Consider the following 24,714-nt stretch of genomic DNA (forward strand, 5'->3'; position numbering starts at 1 on the left):
TGGGCGATATGGACAAAATATTATTTTACAATATTTTTGACAGTTTGATGGTGTTGGATGGTATTTGATGTTTTTGAATAATAACACTTGTAAATATGCTTTAGGAGTAGTGACAACACATACAGTATACATGATTTCAATGGGTTTTTATCCATATATACTGTTCAATCCAACAAAAAACAAAAAAACATTTTCAGCATTTTCATCCATTTCTGCATTTCCTGCACTTTGATTATAATTTCCACGCTGTGCCACGCAGCATGGTATGGGCAACACATGTAGCCTAGTTAATTAGTGAACTGTTGGAATCATGGAAATATAATGATTATTCTAATTCTATAGTTGGAATATAGTGGGCAGCACCTTGAATACATTGTTGTTTGACATGACACGAATGAATAAACCAGGGAGGACTTATTGACAGGGTAGGAACCAAAGTGTTGGTCAGTGTTTCCAGGTGACCGTAACTAGATGTTACATTACATGTTTTCTTACTTCATGTACCTAGCTAGCTAGCATATTCATGCTTCGCCTATTCCTCTCTGATAAGATACCGTTGCACAAACATGCTTATCTAGGCTTAAACCAGCACTGGTACCAGGCAGTATTAGCTAGCTCGCTATGTTCAACCTAACGCTTAGTACATTTAGCAAGCTAATCTAGCTAGCCAGCTAACTAGTGATTAGCAGTAGCGGCTAATACAAATTATTTTAGCAACACCTTGCTAAGAAAATACAAGCTAGCAGGTAGTAGTTTGCAGACAGGAAGATACACAAAGTAATAGTGTATAGAACGCTTGTTGAAAGCAGCGTGTCACCAACATTGTTTCATCCATCTACCATGCAGAGTGAAAGGCAAGAAAGTGGTTGTGACTCTGTGGTTGAGCAACTGCTCTCTCCTTGAGTGACAGGGGGCACGGCTTGGTGTGTTTAGCGCCGTGCAGCAGCAGGAGAGAGACGACTCAAGTAGCAAACGGAGTAAACTACTAAAACTGACATGATACGCCCCGGAGTTATGTATCACATTTATCAAATCAAACATTGAAATAGCATGTGTGTAAGAGCTGATAATGTGGTGCTAGACCTGACCCATATAAAGAAGATCTGACAGAATCTCTCTCTCTCTCTCTCTCTCTCTCTCTCTTTCTCTCTCTCTTTTTCTCTCTTTCTCTCTCTCTCCCTCTCTTTCTCTCTCTCTCGCTCTCTCTCTCCCTCTCTTTCTCTCTCCCTCTCTCTCTTTCTCTCTCTCCCTTTTCCTCTTGCTCTCTTTCTCTCTCTCTCTCCCCCCCCAGTCAGAGTGAGACACAGCCAGAGTGAGACACAGCCAGAGAGGGGAGCACAGTAGGAACAGCAAGATCTCTTGTGGACGCTGTTGGGGGGGTGGGGCTGGAAAGCTGCAGCTGTGTGTGTGTGAGAGAAAGAGAGGGTGGCTGCAGCTGTGTGTGTGAGAGAGAAAGAGAGGGTAGCTGCAGCTGTGTGTGTGAGAGAGAAAGAGAGGGTAGATGCAGCTGTGTGTGTGAGAGAGAAAGAGAGGGTAGCTGCAGCTGTGTGTGTGTGAGAGAAAGAGAGGGTAGCTTCAGCTGTGTGTGTGAGAGAAAGAGAGGGTGGCTGCAGCTGTGTGTGTGAGAGAGAAAGAGAGGGTGGCTGCAGCTGTGTGTGTGAGAGAGAAAGAGAGGGTGGCTGCAGCTGTGTGTGTGTGAGAGAAAGAGAGGGTAGCTGCAGCTGTGTGTGTGAGAGAGAAAGAGAGGGTAGCTGCAGCTGTGTGTGTGAGAGAAAGAGAGGGTAGCTTCAGCTGTGTGTGTGAGAGAAAGAGAGGGTGGCTGCAGCTGTGTGTGTGAGAGAAAGAGAGGGTGGCTTCAGCTGTGTGTGTGTGAGAGAAAGAGAGGGTGGCTGCAGCTGTGTGTGTGAGAGAAAGAGAGGGTGCCTGCAGCTGTGTGTGTGAGAGAAAGAGAGGGTGGCTGCCTGTGTGTGTATTTGAGAGAAAGAGAGAGTAGCTGCAGCTGTGTGTGTGTGAGAGAAAGAGAGGGTAGCTGCAGCTGTGTGTGTGTGAGAGAAAGAGAGGGTGGCTGCAGCTGTGTGTGTGTGAGAGAAAGAGAGGGTGGCTGCAGCTGTGTGTGTGTGAGAGAAAGAGAGGGTGGCTGCAGCTGTGTGTGTGTGAGAGAAAGAGAGGGTGGCTGCAGCTGTGTGTAAGGATGTGTGTAAGCGTTGACTGTGTTACATAATGGCTGATGATGTAATCTTCAGCTGCTGGTGTCTGCAGTGCAGTCTCTCTCTCTCTCTCTCTCTCTCTCTCTGTCTCTCTCTCTCTTTCTCTCTCTCTCCCTCTCTCTCTCCCTCTCTCTCTCTCTCTCTCTCTCTCTCTCTTTCTCTCTGTCTCTCTCTCTCTCCCTCTCTCTCTCTCTCTCTCTTTCTCTCTCTCTCTCTCTTCTCTCTCTCTCTCTCTCTCTCTCTCTCTCTCTTCTCTCTCTCTCTCTCTCTCTCTCTCTCTCTATTGCTCTCTCTCTCTCTCTCTCTCTCTCTCTATTGCTCTCTCTATCTCTCTTTCTCTCCCTCCCTCTCTCTCCCTCTCTCTCTCTCTCTCTCTCTCTCTCTCTTCCTCTCTCTCTGTCCCCTCCCTCTCTCTCCAGGGGGGAGCCCTGAGCAGTCTCTGTACAACCCAATCACCCTTCATGCCCCCTCCCACCCCCTACCCCTCCTCTATTCTCTTCCATCTTCTCCTCCTCTACTCCCTCATTCACAAACAAACACAATGAACCAGCCTCCCATTCCTTCCATCTAAATCACCATCTCACAGAACTTTTAACATCAACAAACAGTAGCAGAAATAGACCATATCTAACTAACAAATCAACTAGACTGTTTATCTGAAACGATTCCCCATTTAGCTCCAGTAATACCCCCCTGTTACCATGGAGATTACCCCCCCATGCATCCCAATTGGCACCCAGTTCCTATATAGTGCACTTCTTTTGACCTATGATTGTTTCTCTCTCTATTTCTCTGTGGGCCCTGGTGCACTAAATAGGGAATAGGGTGCCACTTGGGACTCAGATGTGCATCATCCCCCTGCTGGGAAGATTGGCGTCACTAGGGCCTCCTGGGTATTGGTGTGTCACTGGGATACGACCCATGGGTGTGTATTCACTAGAAACCAAACGGAAGCAAACTGAACAAAACGGGGAGGGATCTTTTTTCAGTTTCGAAATGTACAACGGGTTGCTACGGTGTGCTCTAATGAATACACCTCTGTTTTGTTTATACTAGATCGCTTACTGGTTCTATTCCTGTGGCCTCATGGGAGATGTAGTCTGTGTGTTTGTGTTTCAGTGTCTATGTGTGTCATTCTACTGTAAATGATGCTCTTCTGCTCATTTTACATGTTACATTTTAGTCATTCAGCAGACACTCTGATCCAGAGAGACTTACAGTTAGTGAGTAATTTAGCAGCAGACGCTCTGATCCAGAGTCACTTACAGTTAGTGAGTCATTTAGCAGACACTCTGATCCAGAGAGACTTATAGTTAGTGAGTCATTTAGCAGACGCTCTGATTCAGAGTCACTTACAGTTAGTGAGTCATTTAGCAGACACTCTGATCCAGAGAGACTTACAGTTAGTGAGTCATTTAGCAGACGCTCTGATCCAGAGTCACTTACAGTTAGTGAGTCATTTAGCAGACGCTCTGATCTAGAGTCACTTACAGTTAGTGAGTCATTTAGCAGACACTCTGATCCAGAGTCACTTACAGTTAGTGAGTCATTTAGCAGACGCTCTGATCCAGAGAGACTTACAGTTAGTGAGTCATTTAGCAGACGCTCTGATCCAGAGAGACTTACAGTTAGTGAGTCATTTAGCAGACACTCTTATCCAGAGTCACTTACAGTTAGTGAGTCATTTAGCAGACACTCTGATCCAGAGTCACTTACAGTTAGTGAGTTATTTAGCAGACGCTCTGATCCAGAGAGACTTACAGTTAGTGAGTCATTTAGCAGACGCTCTGATCCAGAGAGACTTACAGTTAGTGAGTCATTTAGCAGACACTCTGATCCAGAGTCACTTACTGTTAGTGAGTCATTTAGCAGACGCTCTGATCCAGAGACTTACAGTTAGTGAGTCATTTAGCAGACGCTCTGATCCAGAGAGACTTACAGTTAGTGAGTCATTTAGCAGACGCTCTGATCCAGAGTCACTTACAGTTAGTGAGTCATTTAGCAGACACTCTGATCCAGAGTCACTTACAGTTAGTGAGTCATTTAGCAGACGCTCTGATCCAGAGAGACTTACAGTTAGTGAGTCATTTAGCAGACGCTCTGATCCAGAGAGACTTACAGTTAGTGAGTCATTTAGCAGACACTCTTATCCAGAGTCACTTACAGTTAGTGAGTAATTTAGCAGACACTCTGATCCAGAGTCACTTACAGTTAGTGAGTCATTTAGCAGACGCTCTGATCCAGAGAGACTTACAGTTAGTGAGTCATTTAGCAGACGCTCTGATCCAGAGAGACTTACAGTTAGTGAGTCATTTAGCAGACACTCTGATCCAGAGTCACTTACTGTTAGTGAGTCATTTAGCAGACGCTCTGATCCAGAGACTTACAGTTAGTGAGTCATTTAGCAGACGCTCTGATCCAGAGAGACTTACAGTTAGTGAGTCATTTAGCAGACACTCTGATCCAGAGAGACTTACAGTTAGTGAGTCATTTAGCAGACACTCTGATCCAGAGAGACTTACAGTTAGTGAGTCATTTAGCAGACACTCTGATCCAGAGAGACTTACAGTTAGTGAGTCATTTAGCAGACACTCTGATCCAGAGAGACTTACAGTTAGTGAGTCATTTAGCACACTCTGATCCAGAGAGACTTACAGTTAGTGAGTCATTTAGCAGACAATCTGATCCAGAGTCACTTACAGTTAGTGAGTCATTTAGCAGACGCTCTGATCCAGAGAGACTTACAGTTAGTGAGTCATTTAGCAGACACTCTGATCCAGAGTCACTTACAGTTAGTGAGTCATTTAGCAGACACTCTGATCCAGAGAGACCCACAGTTAGTGAGTCATTTAGCAGACACTGATCCAGAGAGACTTACAGTTAGTGAGTCATTTAGCAGACACTCTTATCCAGAGTCACTTACAGTTAGTGAGTAATTTAGCAGACACTCTGATCCAGAGTCACTTACAGTTAGTGAGTCATTTAGCAGACGCTCTGATCCAGAGAGACTTACAGTTAGTGAGTCATTTAGCAGACACTCTGATCCAGAGAGACTTACAGTTAGTGAGTCATTTAGCAGACACTCTGATCCAGAGTCACTTACAGTTAGTGAGTCATTTAGCAGACACTCTGATCCAGAGAGACTTACAGTTAGTGAGTCATTTAGCAGACACTCTGATCCAGAGAGACTTACAGTTAGTGAGTCATTTAGCAGACACTCTGATCCAGAGTCACTTACAGTTAGTGAGTCATTTAGCAGACACTCTGATCCAGAGAGACTTATAGTTAGTGAGTCATTTAGCAGACGCTCTGATTCAGAGTCACTTACAGTTAGTGAGTCATTTAGCAGACACTCTGATCCAGAGAGACTTACAGTTAGTGAGTCATTTAGCAGACGCTCTGATCCAGAGTCACTTACAGTTAGTGAGTCATTTAGCAGACGCTCTGATCCAGAGTCACTTACAGTTAGTGAGTCATTTAGCAGACACTCTGATCCAGAGTCACTTACAGTTAGTGAGTCATTTAGCAGACGCTCTGATCCAGAGAGACTTACAGTTAGTGAGTCATTTAGCAGACGCTCTGATCCAGAGAGACTTACAGTTAGTGAGTCATTTAGCAGACACTCTTATCCAGAGTCACTTACAGTTAGTGAGTAATTTAGCAGACGCTCTGATCCAGAGTCACTTACAGTTAGTGAGTCATTTAGCAGACGCTCTGATCCAGAGAGACTTACAGTTAGTGAGTCATTTAGCAGACGCTCTGATCCAGAGAGACTTACAGTTAGTGAGTCATTTAGCAGACACTCTGATCCAGAGTCACTTACTGTTAGTGAGTCATTTAGCAGACGCTCTGATCCAGAGACTTACAGTTAGTGAGTCATTTAGCAGACGCTCTGATCCAGAGAGACTTACAGTTAGTGAGTCATTTAGCAGACGCTCTGATCCAGAGTCACTTACAGTTAGTGAGTCATTTAGCAGACGCTCTGATCCAGAGTCACTTACAGTTAGTGAGTCATTTAGCAGACACTCTGATCCAGAGTCACTTACAGTTAGTGAGTCATTTAGCAGACGCTCTGATCCAGAGAGACTTACAGTTAGTGAGTCATTTAGCAGACACTCTGATCCAGAGAGACTTACAGTTAGTGAGTCATTTAGCAGACACTCTTATCCAGAGTCACTTACAGTTAGTGAGTAATTTAGCAGACACTCTGATCCAGAGTCACTTACAGTTAGTGAGTCATTTAGCAGACGCTCTGATCCAGAGAGACTTACAGTTAGTGAGTCATTTAGCAGACGCTCTGATCCAGAGAGACTTACAGTTAGTGAGTCATTTAGCAGACACTCTGATCCAGAGTCACTTACTGTTAGTGAGTCATTTAGCAGACGCTCTGATCCAGAGACTTACAGTTAGTGAGTCATTTAGCAGACGCTCTGATCCAGAGAGACTTACAGTTAGTGAGTCATTTAGCAGACGCTCTGATCCAGAGAGACTTACAGTTAGTGAGTCATTTAGCAGACGCTCTGATCCAGAGTCACTTACAGTTAGTGAGTCATTTAGCAGACACTCTGATCCAGAGTCACTTACAGTTAGTGAGTCATTTAGCAGACACTCTGATCCATAGAGACTTACAGTTAGTGAGTCATTTAGCAGACACTCTGATCCAGAGAGACTTACAGTTAGTGAGTCATTTAGCAGACACTCTGATCCAGAGTCACTTACTGTTAGTGAGTCATTTAGCAGACGCTCTGATCCAGAGACTTACAGTTAGTGAGTCATTTAGCAGACGCTCTGATCCAGAGAGACTTACAGTTAGTGAGTCATTTAGCAGACGCTCTGATCCAGAGAGACTTACAGTTAGTGAGTCATTTAGCAGACGCTCTGATCCAGAGTCACTTACAGTTAGTGAGTCATTTAGCAGACACTCTGATCCAGAGTCACTTACAGTTAGTGAGTCATTTAGCAGACACTCTGATCCAGAGAGACTTGCAGTTAGTGAGTCATTTAGCAGACACTCTGATCCAGAGTCACTTACAGTTAGTGAGTCATTTAGCAGACGCTCTGATCCAGAGAGACTTACAGTTAGTGAGTCATTTAGCAGACGCTCTGATCCAGAGAGACTTACAGTTATTGAGTCATTTAGCAGACGCTCTGATCCAGAGAGACTTACAGTTAGTGAGTCATTTAGCAGACGCTCTGATCCAGAGAGACTTACAGTTAGTGAGTCATTTAGAAGACACTCTGATCCAGAGAGACTTATAGTTAGTGAGTCATTTAGCAGATGCTCTGATCCAGTGAGACTTACAGTTAGTGAGTCATTTAGCAGACACTCTGATCCAGAGTCACTTACAGTTAGTGAGTCATTTAGCAGACACTATGATCCAGAGAGACTTACAGTTAGTGAGTCATTTAGCAGACACTCTGATCCAGAGAGACTTACAGTTAGTGAGTCATTTAGCAGACACTCTGATCCAGAGAGACTTACAGTTAGTGAGTCATTTAGCAGACACTCTGATCCAGAGTCACTTACAGTTAGTGAGTCATTTAGCAGACACTCTGATCCAGAGTCACTTACAGTTAGTGAGTCATTTAGCAGACACTCTGATCCAGAGAGACTTACAGTTAGTGAGTCATTTAGCAGACGCTCTGATCCAGAGTCACTTACAGTTAGTGAGTCATTTAGCAGACACTCTGATCCAGAGTCACTTACAGTTAGTGAGTCATTTAGCAGACACTCTGATCCAGAGAGACTTACAGTTAGTGAGTCATTTAGCAGACACTCTGATCCAGAGAGACTTACAGTTAGTGAGTCATTTAGCAGACACTCTGATCCAGAGTCACTTACTGTTAGTGAGTCATTTAGCAGACACTCTGATCCAGAGAGACTTACAGTTAGTGAGTCATTTAGCAGACGCTCTGATCCAGAGAGACTTACAGTTAGTGAGTCATTTAGCAGACGCTCTGATCCAGAGAGACTTACAGTTAGTGAGTCATTTAGCAGACACTCTGATCCAGAGAGACTTACAGTTAGTGAGTCATTTAGCAGACACTCTGATCCAGAGAGACTTACATTTAGTGAGTCATTTAGCAGACACTCTGATCCAGAGAGACTTACAGTTAGTGAGTCATTTAGCACACTCTGATCCAGAGAGACTTACAGTTAGTGAGTCATTTAGCAGACAATCTGATCCAGAGTCACTTAGAGTTAGTGAGTCATTTAGCAGACACTCTGATCCAGAGAGACTTACAGTTAGTGAGTCATTTAGCAGACACTCTGATCCAGAGTCACTTACAGTTAGTGAGTCATTTAGCAGACACTCTGATCCAGAGAGACCCACAGTTAGTGAGTCATTTAGCAGACACTGATCCAGAGAGACTTACAGTTAGTGAGTCATTTAGCAGACACTCTTATCCAGAGTCACTTACAGTTAGTGAGTAATTTAGCAGACACTCTGATCCAGAGTCACTTACAGTTAGTGAGTCATTTAGCAGACGCTCTGATCCAGAGAGACTTACAGTTAGTGAGTCATTTAGCAGACACTCTGATCCAGAGAGACTTACAGTTAGTGAGTCATTTAGCAGACACTCTGATCCAGAGTCACTTACAGTTAGTGAGTCATTTAGCAGACACTCTGATCCAGAGAGACTTACAGTTAGTGAGTCATTTAGCAGACACTCTGATCCAGAGAGACTTACAGTTAGTGAGTCATTTAGCAGACACTCTGATCCAGAGTCACTTACAGTTAGTGAGTCATTAGCAGACACTCTGATCCAGAGAGACTTATAGTTAGTGAGTCATTTAGCAGACGCTCTGATTCAGAGTCACTTACAGTTAGTGAGTCATTTAGCAGACACTCTGATCCAGAGAGACTTACAGTTAGTGAGTCATTTAGCAGACGCTCTGATCCAGAGTCACTTACAGTTAGTGAGTCATTTAGCAGACGCTCTGATCCAGAGTCACTTACAGTTAGTGAGTCATTTAGCAGACACTCTGATCCAGAGTCACTTACAGTTAGTGAGTCATTTAGCAGACGCTCTGATCCAGAGAGACTTACAGTTAGTGAGTCATTTAGCAGACGCTCTGATCCAGAGAGACTTACAGTTAGTGAGTCATTTAGCAGACACTCTTATCCAGAGTCACTTACAGTTAGTGAGTAATTTAGCAGACACTCTGATCCAGAGTCACTTACAGTTAGTGAGTCATTTAGCAGACGCTCTGATCCAGAGAGACTTACAGTTAGTGAGTCATTTAGCAGACGCTCTGATCCAGAGAGACTTACAGTTAGTGAGTCATTTAGCAGACACTCTGATCCAGAGTCACTTACTGTTAGTGAGTCATTTAGCAGACGCTCTGATCCAGAGACTTACAGTTAGTGAGTCATTTAGCAGACGCTCTGATCCAGAGAGACTTACAGTTAGTGAGTCATTTAGCAGACGCTCTGATCCAGAGTCACTTACAGTTAGTGAGTCATTTAGCAGACGCTCTGATCCAGAGTCACTTACAGTTAGTGAGTCATTTAGCAGACACTCTGATCCAGAGTCACTTACAGTTAGTGAGTCATTTAGCAGACGCTCTGATCCAGAGAGACTTACAGTTAGTGAGTCATTTAGCAGACACTCTGATCCAGAGAGACTTACAGTTAGTGAGTCATTTAGCAGACACTCTTATCCAGAGTCACTTACAGTTAGTGAGTAATTTAGCAGACACTCTGATCCAGAGTCACTTACAGTTAGTGAGTCATTTAGCAGACGCTCTGATCCAGAGAGACTTACAGTTAGTGAGTCATTTAGCAGACGCTCTGATCCAGAGAGACTTACAGTTAGTGAGTCATTTAGCAGACACTCTGATCCAGAGTCACTTACTGTTAGTGAGTCATTTAGCAGACGCTCTGATCCAGAGACTTACAGTTAGTGAGTCATTTAGCAGACGCTCTGATCCAGAGAGACTTACAGTTAGTGAGTCATTTAGCAGACGCTCTGATCCAGAGAGACTTACAGTTAGTGAGTCATTTAGCAGACGCTCTGATCCAGAGTCACTTACAGTTAGTGAGTCATTTAGCAGACACTCTGATCCAGAGTCACTTACAGTTAGTGAGTCATTTAGCAGACACTCTGATCCATAGAGACTTACAGTTAGTGAGTCATTTAGCAGACACTCTGATCCAGAGAGACTTACAGTTAGTGAGTCATTTAGCAGACACTCTGATCCAGAGTCACTTACTGTTAGTGAGTCATTTAGCAGACGCTCTGATCCAGAGACTTACAGTTAGTGAGTCATTTAGCAGACGCTCTGATCCAGAGAGACTTACAGTTAGTGAGTCATTTAGCAGACACTCTGATCCAGAGAGACTTACAGTTAGTGAGTCATTTAGCAGACACTCTGATCCAGAGAGACTTACAGTTAGTGAGTCATTTAGCAGACACTCTGATCCAGAGAGACTTACAGTTAGTGAGTCATTTAGCAGACACTCTGATCCAGAGAGACTTACAGTTAGTGAGTCATTTAGCAGACACTCTGATCCAGAGAGACTTACAGTTAGTGAGTCATTTAGCAGACACTCTGATCCAGAGAGACTTACAGTTAGTGAGTCATTTAGCAGACACTCTGATCCAGAGAGACTTACAGTTAGTGAGTCATTTAGCAGACACTCTGATCCAGAGAGACTTACAGTTAGTGAGTCATTTAGCAGACACTCTGATCCAGAGAGACTTACAGTTAGTGTGTTCATCTTAAGATAGCTAGGTGAGACAACAACACTCCACAATCGTATCAAGTACATTTTCCCTCAACAAAGTTTTTCTCAGCAAATTCAGTGTTAGTAGGAAAAGACAAGAGCCTTTCTTTGTTAGTTTATTTAGCTCCTCAGGAACATGTCAGGGGAGATCTGTTGACTCCATCAATTGGTTTTCCTCTCTTGCTTCTCCTATTCCCCTTACTTCAGACCCCTTCACATAGTTAGATCCCTTTACACTGCCAAAATGAATACATTTAAATACAGAAATGTTTTTGTATACTAAAAAATGACATTGTTTTATGTTGGAGTTTCACCTCCCGCATAGTCTATCCCCTCCTTGTTTGTTAGGTCAGTCCCACAGGTTAGGGTAATATGATGATGTCATATCCTGTCTCTCTCCAGGCAAGTCCCACCTGGCCATCGTCCAGCGGGTCAACAACGAGGGTGAGGGTGACCCCTTCTATGAGGTCATGGGCATCGTGACCCTGGAGGACGTTATAGAGGAGATCATCAAGTCAGAGATACTGGACGAGACTGACCTCTACAGTACGCACACACACACGCGCACACACACATAAACGCGCACACACACACACAAACGTGCACACGCACGCACACACAGACACGCACACACACACACGCTCTGAAATACTGCTGATTGTCAATGTGTGTGTCCATCTCTCTGTCCTTGTGTTTGTGTGAGTGTGTGTGTGTGTGTGTGTGTGTGCACCTGCATGTGCGTCCATCCATGTGTGTGTCTCACCCTACATCTGATATCTCTCTAAGCGTCTCCTTTACATCTGATAACCTCTCTAAGTATCTCCTCTACATCTGATAACCTCTCTAAGTGTCTCCCTCTACATCTGATAACCTCTCTAAGTGTCTCCCTCTACAGCTGATAACCTCTCTAAGTGTTGTGTATCCTCTACAGCTGATAACCTCTCTAAGTGTCTCCCTCTACATCTGATAACCTCTCTAAGTGTCTCCCTCTACATCTGATAACCTCTCTAAGTGTCTCCCTCTACAGCTGATAACCTCTCTAAGTGTTGTGTATCCTCTACAGCTGATAACCTCTCTAAGTGTTGTCTACAGCTGATAATCTCTCTAAGTATCTCCTCTACAGCTGATAACCTCTCTAAGTGTCTCCCTCTACAGTTGATAACCTCTCTAAGTGTCTCCTCTATATCTGATAATCTCTCTTAAGTGTTGTCTACAGCTGATAACCTCTCTAAGTGTCTCCTTATACAGCTGATAACCTCTCTAAGTGTCTCCTCTATATCTGATAACCTCTCTAAGTGTCTCCCTCTACAGCTGATAACCTCTCCAAGTGTCTCATCTATATCTGATAACCTCTCTAAGTGTCTCCCTCTACAGCTGATAACCTCTCCAAGTGTCTCATCTATATCTGATAACCTCTCTAAGTGTCTCCCTCTACAGCTGATAACCTCTCCAAGTGTCTCATCTATATCTGATAACCTCTCCAAGTGTCTCCTCTATATCTGATAACCTCTCTAAGTGTTGTCTACAGCTGATAACCTCTCCAAGTGTCTCCTCTATATCTGATAACCTCTCTAAGTGTCTCCCTCTGCAGCTGATAACCTCTCTAAGTGTTGTCTCCCTCTGCAGCTGATAACCTCTCTAAGTGTTGTCTCCCTCTACAGCTGATAACCGTTCTAAGCGTCGTGTTTCTCACCATGAGAGGAAGCAGCAGGACTTCTCCATCTTTAAGCTGTCGGAGAACGAGATGAAGGTGAAGATCTCTCCCCAGCTCCTCCTCGCCACGCACCGCTTCCTGTCCACAGGTAGGCCCACTGTGATGTCACTTCCTGTCCACTGTGAGGTCACTTCCTGAGTGTTAAATAATGAAATATATAATCTCTGTGGAAGTAAGTTGTTCTCAATTTGAGGCCTGGTAAAAAGCAACCCATTGAATAGCAAAGAATGTTTACCAGTTAATACAAATGACATTTTTCTTCTTACTTTTCCACTGACTTTCTCATGTCTTCCTCTCTATCCCTCTTTCATCTCTCCTCTTTTACTACCCTCTCCTCCTACCTCTTCTATCCCTCTTTCATCTCTCCCCTTTTACTACCCTCTCCTCCTACCTCTTCTATCCCTCTTTCATCTCTCCTCTTTCACTACCCTCTCCTCCTACCTCTTCTATCCCTCTTTCATCTCTCCCCTTTTACTACCCTCTCCTCCTACCTCTTCTATCCCTCTTTCATCTCTCCCCTTTACTACCCTCTCCTCCTACCTCTTCTATCCCTCTTTCATCTCTCCTCTTTTACTACCCTCTCCTCCTACCTCTTCTATCCCTCTTTCATCTCTCCTCTTTTACTACCCTCTCCTCCTACCTCTTCTATCCCTCTTTCATCTCTCCTCTTTTACTACCCTCTCCTCCTACCTCTTCTATCCCTCTTTCATCTCTCCCCTTTTACTACCCTCTCCTCCTACCTCTTCTATCCCTCTTTCATCTCTCCTCTTTTACTACCCTCTCCTCCTACCTCTTCTATCCCTCTTTCATCTCTCCTCTTTTACTACCCTCTCCTCCTACCTCTTCTATCCCTCATTCATCTCTCCTCTTTTACTACCCTCTCCTCCTACCTCTTCTATCCCTCTTTCATCTCTCCTCTTTTACAACCCTCTCCTCCTACCTCTTCTATCCCTCTTTCATCTCTCCTCTTTTACTACCCTCTCCTCCTACCTCTTCTATCCCTCTTTCATCTCTCCTCTTTTACTATCCTCTCCTCCTACCTCTTCTATCCCTCTTTCATCTCTCCTCTTTTACTACCCTCTCCTCCTACCCCTTCTATCCCTCACTCTCTCTCTCTTTCTCTCCCTCCCTTCCCTCTCTCCCTCCCCACCTCCTGTAGAGGTGGAGCCATTCAAGCCAGCCCACCTATCAGAGAAGATCTTACTGCGTCTCATTAAACACCCCAGTGTGGTCCAGGAGCTGAGCTACGATGACAAGAACAAACTGGCCCCACAGCACTTCCTGTTTCAGAGAAACAAACCTGTTGACTACTTCATCCTGTTACTACAGGTATAAACGCCCGCAATAATTGTCCCTTAGCGATGAATCAAATTGATTTAATGTATTTTATTGATAGGAGAGTAGAGAACAGACAGGACAGTGAGGAGATAAGTGTGTCAAAGCAGAAAAGGATTCGATCCCACAGAGGGAGAGTACACTGAGTGGACAAAACATTAGGTACACCTTCCTAATATTGAGTTACACCTTCTTTTGCCCTCAGAACAACCTCAATTCATCGAGGCATGTACGAGGTGTTGAAAGCTTTCCACAGGGATTCTGGCCCATGTTGACTCCAATGCTTCCCACAGCTGTGTAAAGTTGGCTGGATGTCCTTTTGGTGGTGGAACATTCTTGATACACACTGGAAACTGTTGAGTGTGAAAAACCCAGCAGCGTTGCAGTTCTTGACTTACTCAAACCGGTGCGCCTGGCGCCTACTGTGCTACCCGTTCAAAGGCACATAACTATGTTGTCTTGTCGCCCATTCACCCTCTGAACGGCACACGTACACAATCCATGTCTCAATTGTCTCAAGGCTTAAAAATCCTTCATCTACACTGATTGAAGTGGATTTAACAGGTGACATCAATAGGGGATCATAGCTTTCACCTGGATTCACCTGGTCAGTCTATGTCATGGAAAGAGCAGGTGTTCATGTGCGTATCGTGTGCTATAGGGGGAGGTGCTGACTGCTACACCAACCCTGGTTTTATATATAGCTTGGAATATCTAGAATATGGCTTAGACACAAATCAGGGAACTTGATCATTTCTCTGTCCTGTGTGTCCAGGGTCGTGTGGAGGTGGAGTTTGGTAAAGAGGCTCTGAGGTTTGAGAACGGAGCGTTCGCCTACTACGGGGTGCCTGCCATCATGCCCACAGGTAACTGGCTCAACTCGCTCACTCGCTCACTCACTCACTCACTCACTCACTCACTCACTCACTCACTCACTCACTCACTCAAACATTAACACATGAATATAGAGAAACAGCCTGTGCACACATTACAAGCTCAAAGAAAACAAAACGTTTCATGACAAACATAAGAGATTACAGGTACGTTATGTGGACTGTCCCATTACATAGACCAGAGAGTGGTGGAACACTATCTCATCCCTGTCTGACTCATTACCATCCTGTATGATTCAGTCCACAGATCCCCCTCCCGTAGCAGTGGTCTGGACCGGTCTGACTCTATGCTGTATGGGGGCAGTCTGGGCCAACTCAACGGAGGGGGGAGTGTCTACCTGCCTGACTACTCTGTTAGGCAGCTCACACACCTGCAGGTCATTAAGGTAGGCCTACCTAGACTACGGTACAGTACAGCCCCGCCCACCTCACGTTACCTGGATACACCTGCTCCAACACCATTTGGGGGGCTTTACTTGGCTCATCGCGCTGTAGCGACTCCATGTGGCAGGCCGGGGGCCTGCAGGCTGACTACGGTTGTCAGTTGAACGGTGTTTCCTCTGACACATTGGTGCGGCTGGCTTCCGGGTTAAGCGGGCGAGTATTAAGGAGTGTGGTTTGGCGGGTCATGTTTTGGAGGACACATGACTTGACCTTGGCCTCTCCCGAGCCGGTTGGGGAGTTGCAGCGATGAGACAAGATCCTAATTGAATTTGGGAGAGAAAGGGGGTAAAATAAAATAAATAAATAATAAAGGTCCCAAATAGCACCCTATTCTTTATACAGTGCGCTACTTTTGACCATAGTCCTATGGTCCTTGATCAAAAGTAGTGCACTTTATAGGAAAACGTGTGTAATTTGTGATACAACCCAGTAGCTTAGTCAGAGCTGTGGTACAGTACAGCCTCTAACTTCGACCTATGACCATTTATGACCTGTGACCTTTCTTTGACCTTCGACTTCTAACCCCCAGATCACCCGTAGCCACTACCAGAACGCCCTGACAGCCACTCTGATGGACAGCTCCCCCCAGACCCCCGACACAGACGCCCGGCCCACAGACGGGAACACTCCCGACCTCCCTGTCCCGGAGCAGAGTGGAGACCACCTCCTCCCCCCCAGAGAGACCCGGCCCAGCTCGGCCAGAACCAGAGGACAGCAGTCCTCCGTCCCACACAGCACCTCTCTGCTCAACGAGAAGAACCGCATCGTCCGTAAGTCAACCATACTGGTAGGAGGGAGGGAGAGCGAGAATAAACTTACTCCCCTTCAGGCAGTAAATCAGACGGTCAGAGCAGTGACTGTGTGTATAATAACTGTCCTCTCTCCCTACAGGCAGTAAATCAGACGGTCAGAACAGCCCCAGTGACTGTGTGTATAATAACTGTCCTCTCTCCCTACAGGCAGTAAATCAGACGGTCAGAACAGCCCCAGTGACTGTGTGTATAATAACTGTCCTGTCTCCCTACAGGCAGTAAATCAGACGGTCAGAACAGCCCCAGTGACTGTGTGTATAATAACTGTCCTGTCTCCCTACAGGCAGTAAATCAGACGGTCAGAACAGCCCCAGTGACTGTGTGTATAATAACTGTCCTGTCTCCCTACAGGCAGCAAATCAGACGGTCAGAACAGCCCCAGTGACTGTGTGTATAATAACTGTCCTGTCTCCCTACAGGCAGTAAATCAGACGGTCAGAACAGCCCCAGTGACTGTGTGTATAATAACTGTCCTGTCTCCCTACAGGCAGTAAATCAGACGGTCAGAACAGCCCCAGTGACTGTGTGTATAATAACTGTCCTGTCTCCCTACAGGCAGTAAATCAGACGGTCAGAACAGCCCCAGTGACTGTGTGTATAATAACTGTCCTGTCTCTCCCTACAGGCAGTAAATCAGACGGTCAGAACAGTGACTGTGTGTATAATAACTGTCCTCTCTCCCTACAGGCAGTAAATCAGACGGTCAGAGCAGTGACTGTGTGTATAATAACTGTCCTCTCTCCCTACAGGCAGTAAATCAGACGGTCAGAACAGTGACTGTGTGTATAATAACTGTCCTCTCTCCCTACAGGCAGTAAATCAGACGGTCAGAACAGTGACTGTGTGTATAATAACTGTCCTCTCTCCCTACAGGCAGTAAATCAGACGGTCAGAACAGCCCCAGTGACTGTGTGTATAATAACTGTCCTGTCTCCCTACAGGCAGTAAATCAGACGGTCAGAACAGCCCCAGTGACTGTGTGTATAATAACTGTCCTGTCTCCCTACAGGCAGTAAATCAGACGGTCAGAACAGCCCCAGTGACTGTGTGTATAATAACTGTCCTCTCTCCCTACAGGCAGTAAATCAGACGGTCAGAACAGTGACTGTGTGTATAATAACTGTCCTTTCTCCCTACAGGCAGTAAATCAGACGGTCAGAACAGTGACTGTGTGTATAATAACTGTCCTGTCTCCCTACAGGCAGTAAATCAGACGGTCAGAACAGCCCCAGTGACTGTGTGTATAATAACTGTCCTCTCTCCCTACAGGCAGTAAATCAGACGGTCAGAACAGTGACTGTGTGTATAATAACTGTCCTCTCTCCCTACAGGCAGTAAATCAGACGGTCAGAACAGTGACTGTGTGTATAATAACTGTCCTGTCTCCCTACAGGCAGTAAATCAGACGGTCAGAACAGCCCCAGTGACTGTGTGTATAATAACTGTCCTGTCTCCCTACAGGCAGTAAATCAGACGGTCAGAACAGCCCCAGTGACTGTGTGTATAATAACTGTCCTGTCTCCCTACAGGCAGTAAATCAGACGGTCAGAACAGTGACTGTGTGTATAATAACTGTCCTCTCTCCCTACGGGCAGTAAATCAGACGGTCAGAACAGCCCCAGTGACTGTGTGTATAATAACTGTCCTCTCTCCCTACAGGCAGTAAATCAGACGGTCAGAACAGCCCCAGTGACTGTGTGTATAATAACTGTCCTCTCTCCCTACAGGCAGTAAATCAGACGGTCAGAACAGCCCCAGTGACTGTGTGTATAATAACTGTCCTGTCTCCCTACAGGCAGTAAATCAGACGGTCAGAACAGTGACTGTGTGTATAATAACTGTCCTGTCTCCCTACAGGCAGTAAATCAGACGGTCAGAACAGTGACTTTGTGTATAATAACTGTCCTGTCTCCCTACAGGCAGTAAATCAGACGGTCAGAACAGCCCCAGTGACTGTGTGTATAATAACTGTCCTGTCTCTCCCTTCAGGCAATAAATCAGACGGTCAGAACAGTGACTGTGTGTATAATAACTGTCCTGTCTCTCCCTACAGGCAGTAAATCAGACGGTCAGAACAGTGACTGTGTGTATAATAACTGTCCTGTCTCTCCCTACAGGCAGTAAATCAGACGGTCAGAACAGTGACTGTGTGTATAATAACTGTCCTCTCTCCCTACAGGCAGTAAATCAGACGGTCAGAACAGCCCCAGTGACTGTGTGTATAATAACTGTCCTGTCTCCCTACAGGCAGTAAATCAGACGGTCAGAACAGCCCCAGTGACTGTGTGTATAATAACTGTCCTGTCTCCCTACAGGCAGTAAATCAGACGGTCAGAACAGCCCCAGTGACTGTGTGTATAATAACTGTCCTCTCTCCCTACAGGCAGTAAATCAGACGGTCAGAACAGTGACTGTGTGTATAATAACTGTCCTTTCTCCCTACAGGCAGTAAATCAGACGGTCAGAACAGTGACTGTGTGTATAATAACTGTCCTGTCTCCCTACAGGCAGTAAATCAGACGGTCAGAACAGCCCCAGTGACTGTGTGTATAATAACTGTCCTCTCTCCCTACAGGCAGTAAATCAGACGGTCAGAACAGTGACTGTGTGTATAATAACTGTCCTCTCTCCCTACAGGCAGTAAATCAGACGGTCAGAACAGTGACTGTGTGTATAATAACTGTCCTGTCTCCCTACAGGCAGTAAATCAGACGGTCAGAACAGCCCCAGTGACTGTGTGTATAATAACTGTCCTGTCTCCCTACAGGCAGTAAATCAGACGGTCAGAACAGCCCCAGTGACTGTGTGTATAATAACTGTCCTGTCTCCCTACAGGCAGTAAATCAGACGGTCAGAACAGTGACTGTGTGTATAATAACTGTCCTCTCTCCCTACGGGCAGTAAATCAGACGGTCAGAACAGCCCCAGTGACTGTGTGTATAATAACTGTCCTCTCTCCCTACAGGCAGTAAATCAGACGGTCAGAACAGCCCCAGTGACTGTGTGTATAATAACTGTCCTCTCTCCCTACAGGCAGTAAATCAGACGGTCAGAACAGCCCCAGTGACTGTGTGTATAATAACTGTCCTGTCTCCCTACAGGCAGTAAATCAGACGGTCAGAACAGTGACTGTGTGTATAATAACTGTCCTGTCTCCCTACAGGCAGTAAATCAGACGGTCAGAACAGTGACTTTGTGTATAATAACTGTCCTGTCTCCCTACAGGCAGTAAATCAGACGGTCAGAACAGCCCCAGTGACTGTGTGTATAATAACTGTCCTGTCTCTCCCTACAGGCAGTAAATCAGACGGTCAGAACAGCCCCAGTGACTGTGTGTATAATAACTGTCCTCTCTCCCTTCAGGCAATAAATCAGACGGTCAGAACAGTGACTGTGTGTATAATAACTGTCCTGTCTCTCCCTACAGGCAGTAAATCAGACGGTCAGAACAGTGACTGTGTGTATAATAACTGTCCTGTCTCTCCCTACAGGCAGTAAATCAGACGGTCAGAACAGTGACTGTGTGTATAATAACTGTCCTCTCTCCCTACAGGCAGTAAATCAGACGGTCAGAACAGCCCCAGTGACTGTGTGTATAATAACTGTCCTGTCTCCCTACAGGCAGTAAATCAGACGGTCAGAACAGCCCCAGTGACTGTGTGTATAATAACTGTCCTGTCTCCCTACAGGCAGTAAATCAGACGGTCAGAACAGCCCCAGTGACTGTGTGTATAATAACTGTCCTGTCTCCCTACAGGCAGTAAATCAGACGGTCAGAACAGCCCCAGTGACTGTGTGTATAATAACTGTCCTTTCTCCCTACAGGCAGTAAATCAGACGGTCAGAACAGCCCCAGTGACTGTGTGTATAATAACTGTCCTGTCTCCCTACAGGCAGTAAATCAGACGGTCAGAACAGTGACTGTGTGTATAATAACTGTCCTGTCTCCCTACAGGCAGTAAATCAGACAGTCAGAACAGTGACTGTGTGTATAATAACTGTCCTGTCTCGCTACAGGCAGTAAATCAGACGGTCAGAACAGTGACTGTGTGTATAATAACTGTCCTGTCTCCCTACAGGCAGTAAATCAGACGGTCAGAACAGTGACTGTGTGTATAATAACTGTCCTCTCTCCCTACAGGCAGTAAATCAGACGGTCAGAACAGTGACTGTGTGTATAATAACTGTCCTCTCTCCCTACAGGCAGTAAATCAGACGGTCAGAACAGCCCCAGTGACTGTGTGTATAATAACTGTCCTCTCTCCCTACAGGCAGTAAATCAGACGGTCAGAACAGCCCCAGTGACTGTGTGTATAATAACTGTCCTGTCTCCCTACAGGCAGTAAATCAGGCGGTCAGAACAGCCCCAGTGACTGTGTGTACAATAACTGTCCTGTCTCCCTACAGGCAGTAAATCAGACGGTCAGAACAGTGACTGTGTGTATAGTAACTGTCCTCTCTCCCTACAGGCAGTAAATCAGACAGTCAGAACAGTGACTGTGTGTATAATAACTGTCCTCTCTCCCTACAGGCAGTAAATCAGACGGTCAGAACAGCCCCAGTGACTGTGTGTATAATAACTGTCCTGTCTCCCTACAGGTAGTAAATCAGACGGTCAGAACAGTGACTGTGTGTATAATAACTGTCCTCTCTCCCTACAGGCAGTAAATCAGACGGTCAGAACAGCCCCAGTGACTGTGTGTATAATAACTGTCCTGTCTCCCTACAGGCAGTAAATCAGACGGTCAGAACAGTGACTGTGTGTATAATAACTGTCCTGTCTCCCTACAGGCAGTAAATCAGACGGTCAGAACAGCCCCAGTGATTCCGTGTTCCTCAGGATGGATGAGATCTCTTACATCAGAGAGGAGCACTCAGAGAGGGACGGCACCAACGGTAAGAGAATATAGGGAGGAACAAAGGAGTGGGATGGAAGACTGGAGAATAAGGAGGAAGTTGGTGATGAGGGAAGACATTTAACACAGAAGCAACATCCACAGTTTACTATGGAGATTGATAGTCACGTTTCGTCTCTCTCTCTCTCTCTCTCTCTCTCTCTCTCTCTCTCAGACACAGCCTCTGTTGCTATAGAAATGGATGCCCCCTCTTTCATCAGTACTCTGTCTCTGAGTGGATCAGAGGACACACTGGGCAAGAAACTACTGCTCAAACTCAGTGAGTTACTCACACAACATACAGTACACACGCATACAAGCATGCACACACACACACACACACACACACACACACACACACACACACACACACACACACACACACACACACACACACACACACACACACACACACACACACACACACACACACACACACACACACACACACATACACACACACACACACACCTTTACTCTCTTGCATTCTAACACCTGTGTGACAATCCAAATGCCCACACACACACAACCATTTAAATGTCAACCCAGCCACCGTGAAGGCACAAACCCAACAACCCCACGCCGTGCGAGTCCCCTCCACCGGTCACTTTGTAATGTTAGGATGCGTCCCAAATGGCACTTCATTCCCATGGGCCCTGGTCAAACGTAGTGCACTAAATAGGGAGTAGGGTGCCATTTGGGATGCACCCTTAGTAACAGTCTAAATCCTGAGCCTTTCTCTTTCCCTGCACCTCTGCTACATGAACAGCTATGTCCTAGCAACCAGTCATTCATTGGGCCCTGCCTCCCTCTGCCAAGAGTCTTTTCTCTGGAGGCCCCCCCAACGGAACCCCTGGCCCCTCACAGTGTGTGTGTATCACTCTGGCCCATCACTCTGACCTCCACAAAATCTCCCTCTGCCCCTCTCTCTCTCTCCCTCTCCCCCTCTCTCTCTCTCTCTCTCTCCCTCTCCCCTCTCTCTCCCTCTCTCTCTCTGCCCCTCTCTCTCTCTCCCTCTCCCTCTCTCTCTCTCTACCACTCTCTCTCTCTCTGCCCCTCTCTCTCTCTCCCTCTCCCCCTCTCTCTCCCTCTCCCTCTCTACCACTCTCTCCCTCTCTCTCTCTACCACTCTCTCCCTCTCTCTCTACCACTCTCTCCCTCTCCCCCTACCACTCTCTCCCTCTCCCCCCTCTCTTCCTCTCCCTCACTCTCTCCCTCTCTCTCCCTCTCTCTCTACCTCTCTCTACCACTCTCCCTCTCTCTCTCTCTACCACTCTCTCCCCCTCTCTTCCTCTTCCTCTCCCCCTCTCTCTCTCTCTCTCTCTCCCTCTAACACTCACACAGGAGAGCCTACTAGTGTGTTTCTCTGTTCTCTCTCGACTGGCCCACTGCTGAATGAACTATGGAGAATGAATGTTAAGTGAGCCTCCCAAGTGGCACCCCATTCCCAAAGCTCTATGGGTCCTGTTCAAAAGTAGTGCACTTAATAGGGAACAGTGTGGCAGTTGGGATGCAGACTGAGTGTTTCTCTGCTCAGTATCACAGAGCTACTAACTAAATGACTCACTCACGCACGCACGCACGCATGCACACACGCACACACACACACACACACACACACACCCCTTCCCCCCACGTGGTCCCTCTCTGAGCCAAAGAGCAGCAGAATGGTCTCTCTCATTTCAGTAAAAGGCTGAAACAGGACCAAAATCACACCACATTGCAGGAAAGAAGAAATAAAAGCCTGTTCAGAAGTAGTGAACTAAATGCCATTTACAAAGTAGTTGTAAATGACATTATCATTGTCCTATTCATTGATTCACAATTAATAGTATTAATGAAATGCAGATACTTTTTTTCAATTACATTTATATATTTTCCAATTAAATGTATATTTATTTCAATAAAATGTAGATATTTTCCAATTAAATGTATATTTATTTCAATTAATTGTACATTTATTTCATTAAAATGTCGATAGTTTTCAATTAAAAGTAAAACATTTTTAAATAAAATGTATGTTTCAGTTAAATGTATTTTTTTTCCCATACATGTTGTTTTCTCTGTTAAATGTATACATTTTTTTCAATTTAATATCTATATGTTTCAATATATATATATTTTTTAATGTATATATGTTTTTCAATTAAATGCATATTTATTTCTCCTCAGGTCACAAGAAGAGGAAAAAATCTCGGGAAGGAGACAAGACACCTGAGGATACATCAGAACAGCCGCTGGTCAAGACCTAGCAGTGTGTGTGTGTTGTGTGTGTGTTGTGTATGTGGACTAACTGCAGGCCCTCACACAATCATCAACAGCATATTTTCTTCCTCTTTTTGATCGTTTGTCAGACGTTCCAGTCCCTAGTTGACCACTCTCAGATGTCCCAACCTACAGACGTTCTAAAGGGAAACAGAAGGATATAACAGCACATAGAAAATATAGAGCTCATCTCCCCCTGACACCCCCACAGTCTCTGATCTTAGACAGCACCAAATGGGAGGAACTAACTGAACCAGCGGGACGGAAGCTACCATGTCATCCTGAACCTGGGGGTGTTTTTCTTCTTGAATGTTTCATGTCTAAGTGGCTAATGGATGTGAAGACGAAGAATGTCAGGAGAAGAGAGGTGGATTTTGGTTTATGCCACTGTCAACATTTAATTCACCCCCTCCTTACAAAATAATTGAATTGGCCCTGTTGGAGCTGTGGCAAGGAAACCAAAGACTATGTTGATATCATCAGTGCACAGAAGAATATTCACCATGCACAGTTATGAAGATCTCATCCCTTCCTTCTTCAGGACGTTTTTATGGATGCTGTATCACGTGTTATTTGATAGTGAATGTTTATTACTATTCTCTTCTATCCTCTATCCTATCTACTGTCTAAGGGGTGAATCCTAACTTTCATTTGAGTGGATTTTCATGCATTGATATCAATGGGAGACTAAGTGAAAATTCTTTTTAGGATTCACACCGAGGTTCACTTGTCAGCATGGACTCCTGCTATAGTGGTGTAAGGGGTTTAAAAGGACTTGAGATGGTTTGGGGTTTGAATGCCTTACTAAGAGAACATCTCCAGTCTGCATGTTTTAAAGTACTGGCTGAGCACCATGTTGATCTCTATTCTCTCAGCCCAACTGTTATCACAACGCCCTCAAATGGTGGGTATGAGAACTGACCAGTCACAAGAACGGACCAGTCTCTTCCAAATGATGTATATGAGCAATACTGAAACACTTTTACACAGTTGTGAACGGGACACATCCAAACGACGGTACTAATGTAGGATATGCCATTAGGAAACATCTGTTGTAGAGAATACATTTCTTATTTGATCTGACACCGTAAGACCCATGTGTCTCTCTCTCTGGATTAAGACCACGGGGTGTGTCTCTGCTCTGACTGGGTTTGTGCCGATTCAGGTTTGTGCCACTGCACCACAGTGGGGGGAGAAAGATGGGGGGAGGAGAGAGAGTAGGGAGGGGGATAAAGGGGAGAGGGATAGAGAGAGGAGAGGCATAGAAGATGGGGGGCTAGAGGGAGAGGGATAGAGAGAGGAGGGCTAGGGGAGAGAAATAGAGAGGGTTTGGGGGAGAGGGATAGAGAGAGGAGGCAGGGGAGGAGAGGCGTAGAGGACGGGGGGCTAGAGGGAGAGGGATAGAGAGAGGAGGGAG

At 45.5% G+C, this 24,714-nt stretch overlaps 1 protein-coding gene across 1 annotated transcript in view; it reads left to right on the forward strand.

Annotated features, from left to right (window-relative positions):
• LOC115177902 (metal transporter CNNM1) overlaps nucleotides 1-24,385 on the forward strand; it is a 28,746-nt gene extending 4,361 nt beyond the window's left edge. Inside the window, exons 2-10 of the mRNA XM_029738898.1 lie at nucleotides 11,342-11,485; nucleotides 12,601-12,741; nucleotides 13,813-13,982; nucleotides 14,764-14,854; nucleotides 15,122-15,267; nucleotides 15,855-16,095; nucleotides 20,929-21,033; nucleotides 21,208-21,312; nucleotides 23,205-24,385. Coding sequence (XP_029594758.1) covers nucleotides 11,342-11,485; nucleotides 12,601-12,741; nucleotides 13,813-13,982; nucleotides 14,764-14,854; nucleotides 15,122-15,267; nucleotides 15,855-16,095; nucleotides 20,929-21,033; nucleotides 21,208-21,312; nucleotides 23,205-23,284 — 1,223 coding nt within the window. The 3' untranslated portion in view covers nucleotides 23,285-24,385. The remainder of the gene's footprint in view (nucleotides 1-11,341; nucleotides 11,486-12,600; nucleotides 12,742-13,812; nucleotides 13,983-14,763; nucleotides 14,855-15,121; nucleotides 15,268-15,854; nucleotides 16,096-20,928; nucleotides 21,034-21,207; nucleotides 21,313-23,204) is intronic.
• The last annotated feature ends 329 nt before the right edge of the window (nucleotides 24,386-24,714 follow it).

The sequence above is a fragment of the Salmo trutta genome, chromosome 38 (genome assembly GCF_901001165.1).
Source record: "Salmo trutta chromosome 38, fSalTru1.1, whole genome shotgun sequence".
NCBI classification, from domain to species: Eukaryota; Metazoa; Chordata; class Actinopteri; order Salmoniformes; family Salmonidae; genus Salmo; species Salmo trutta.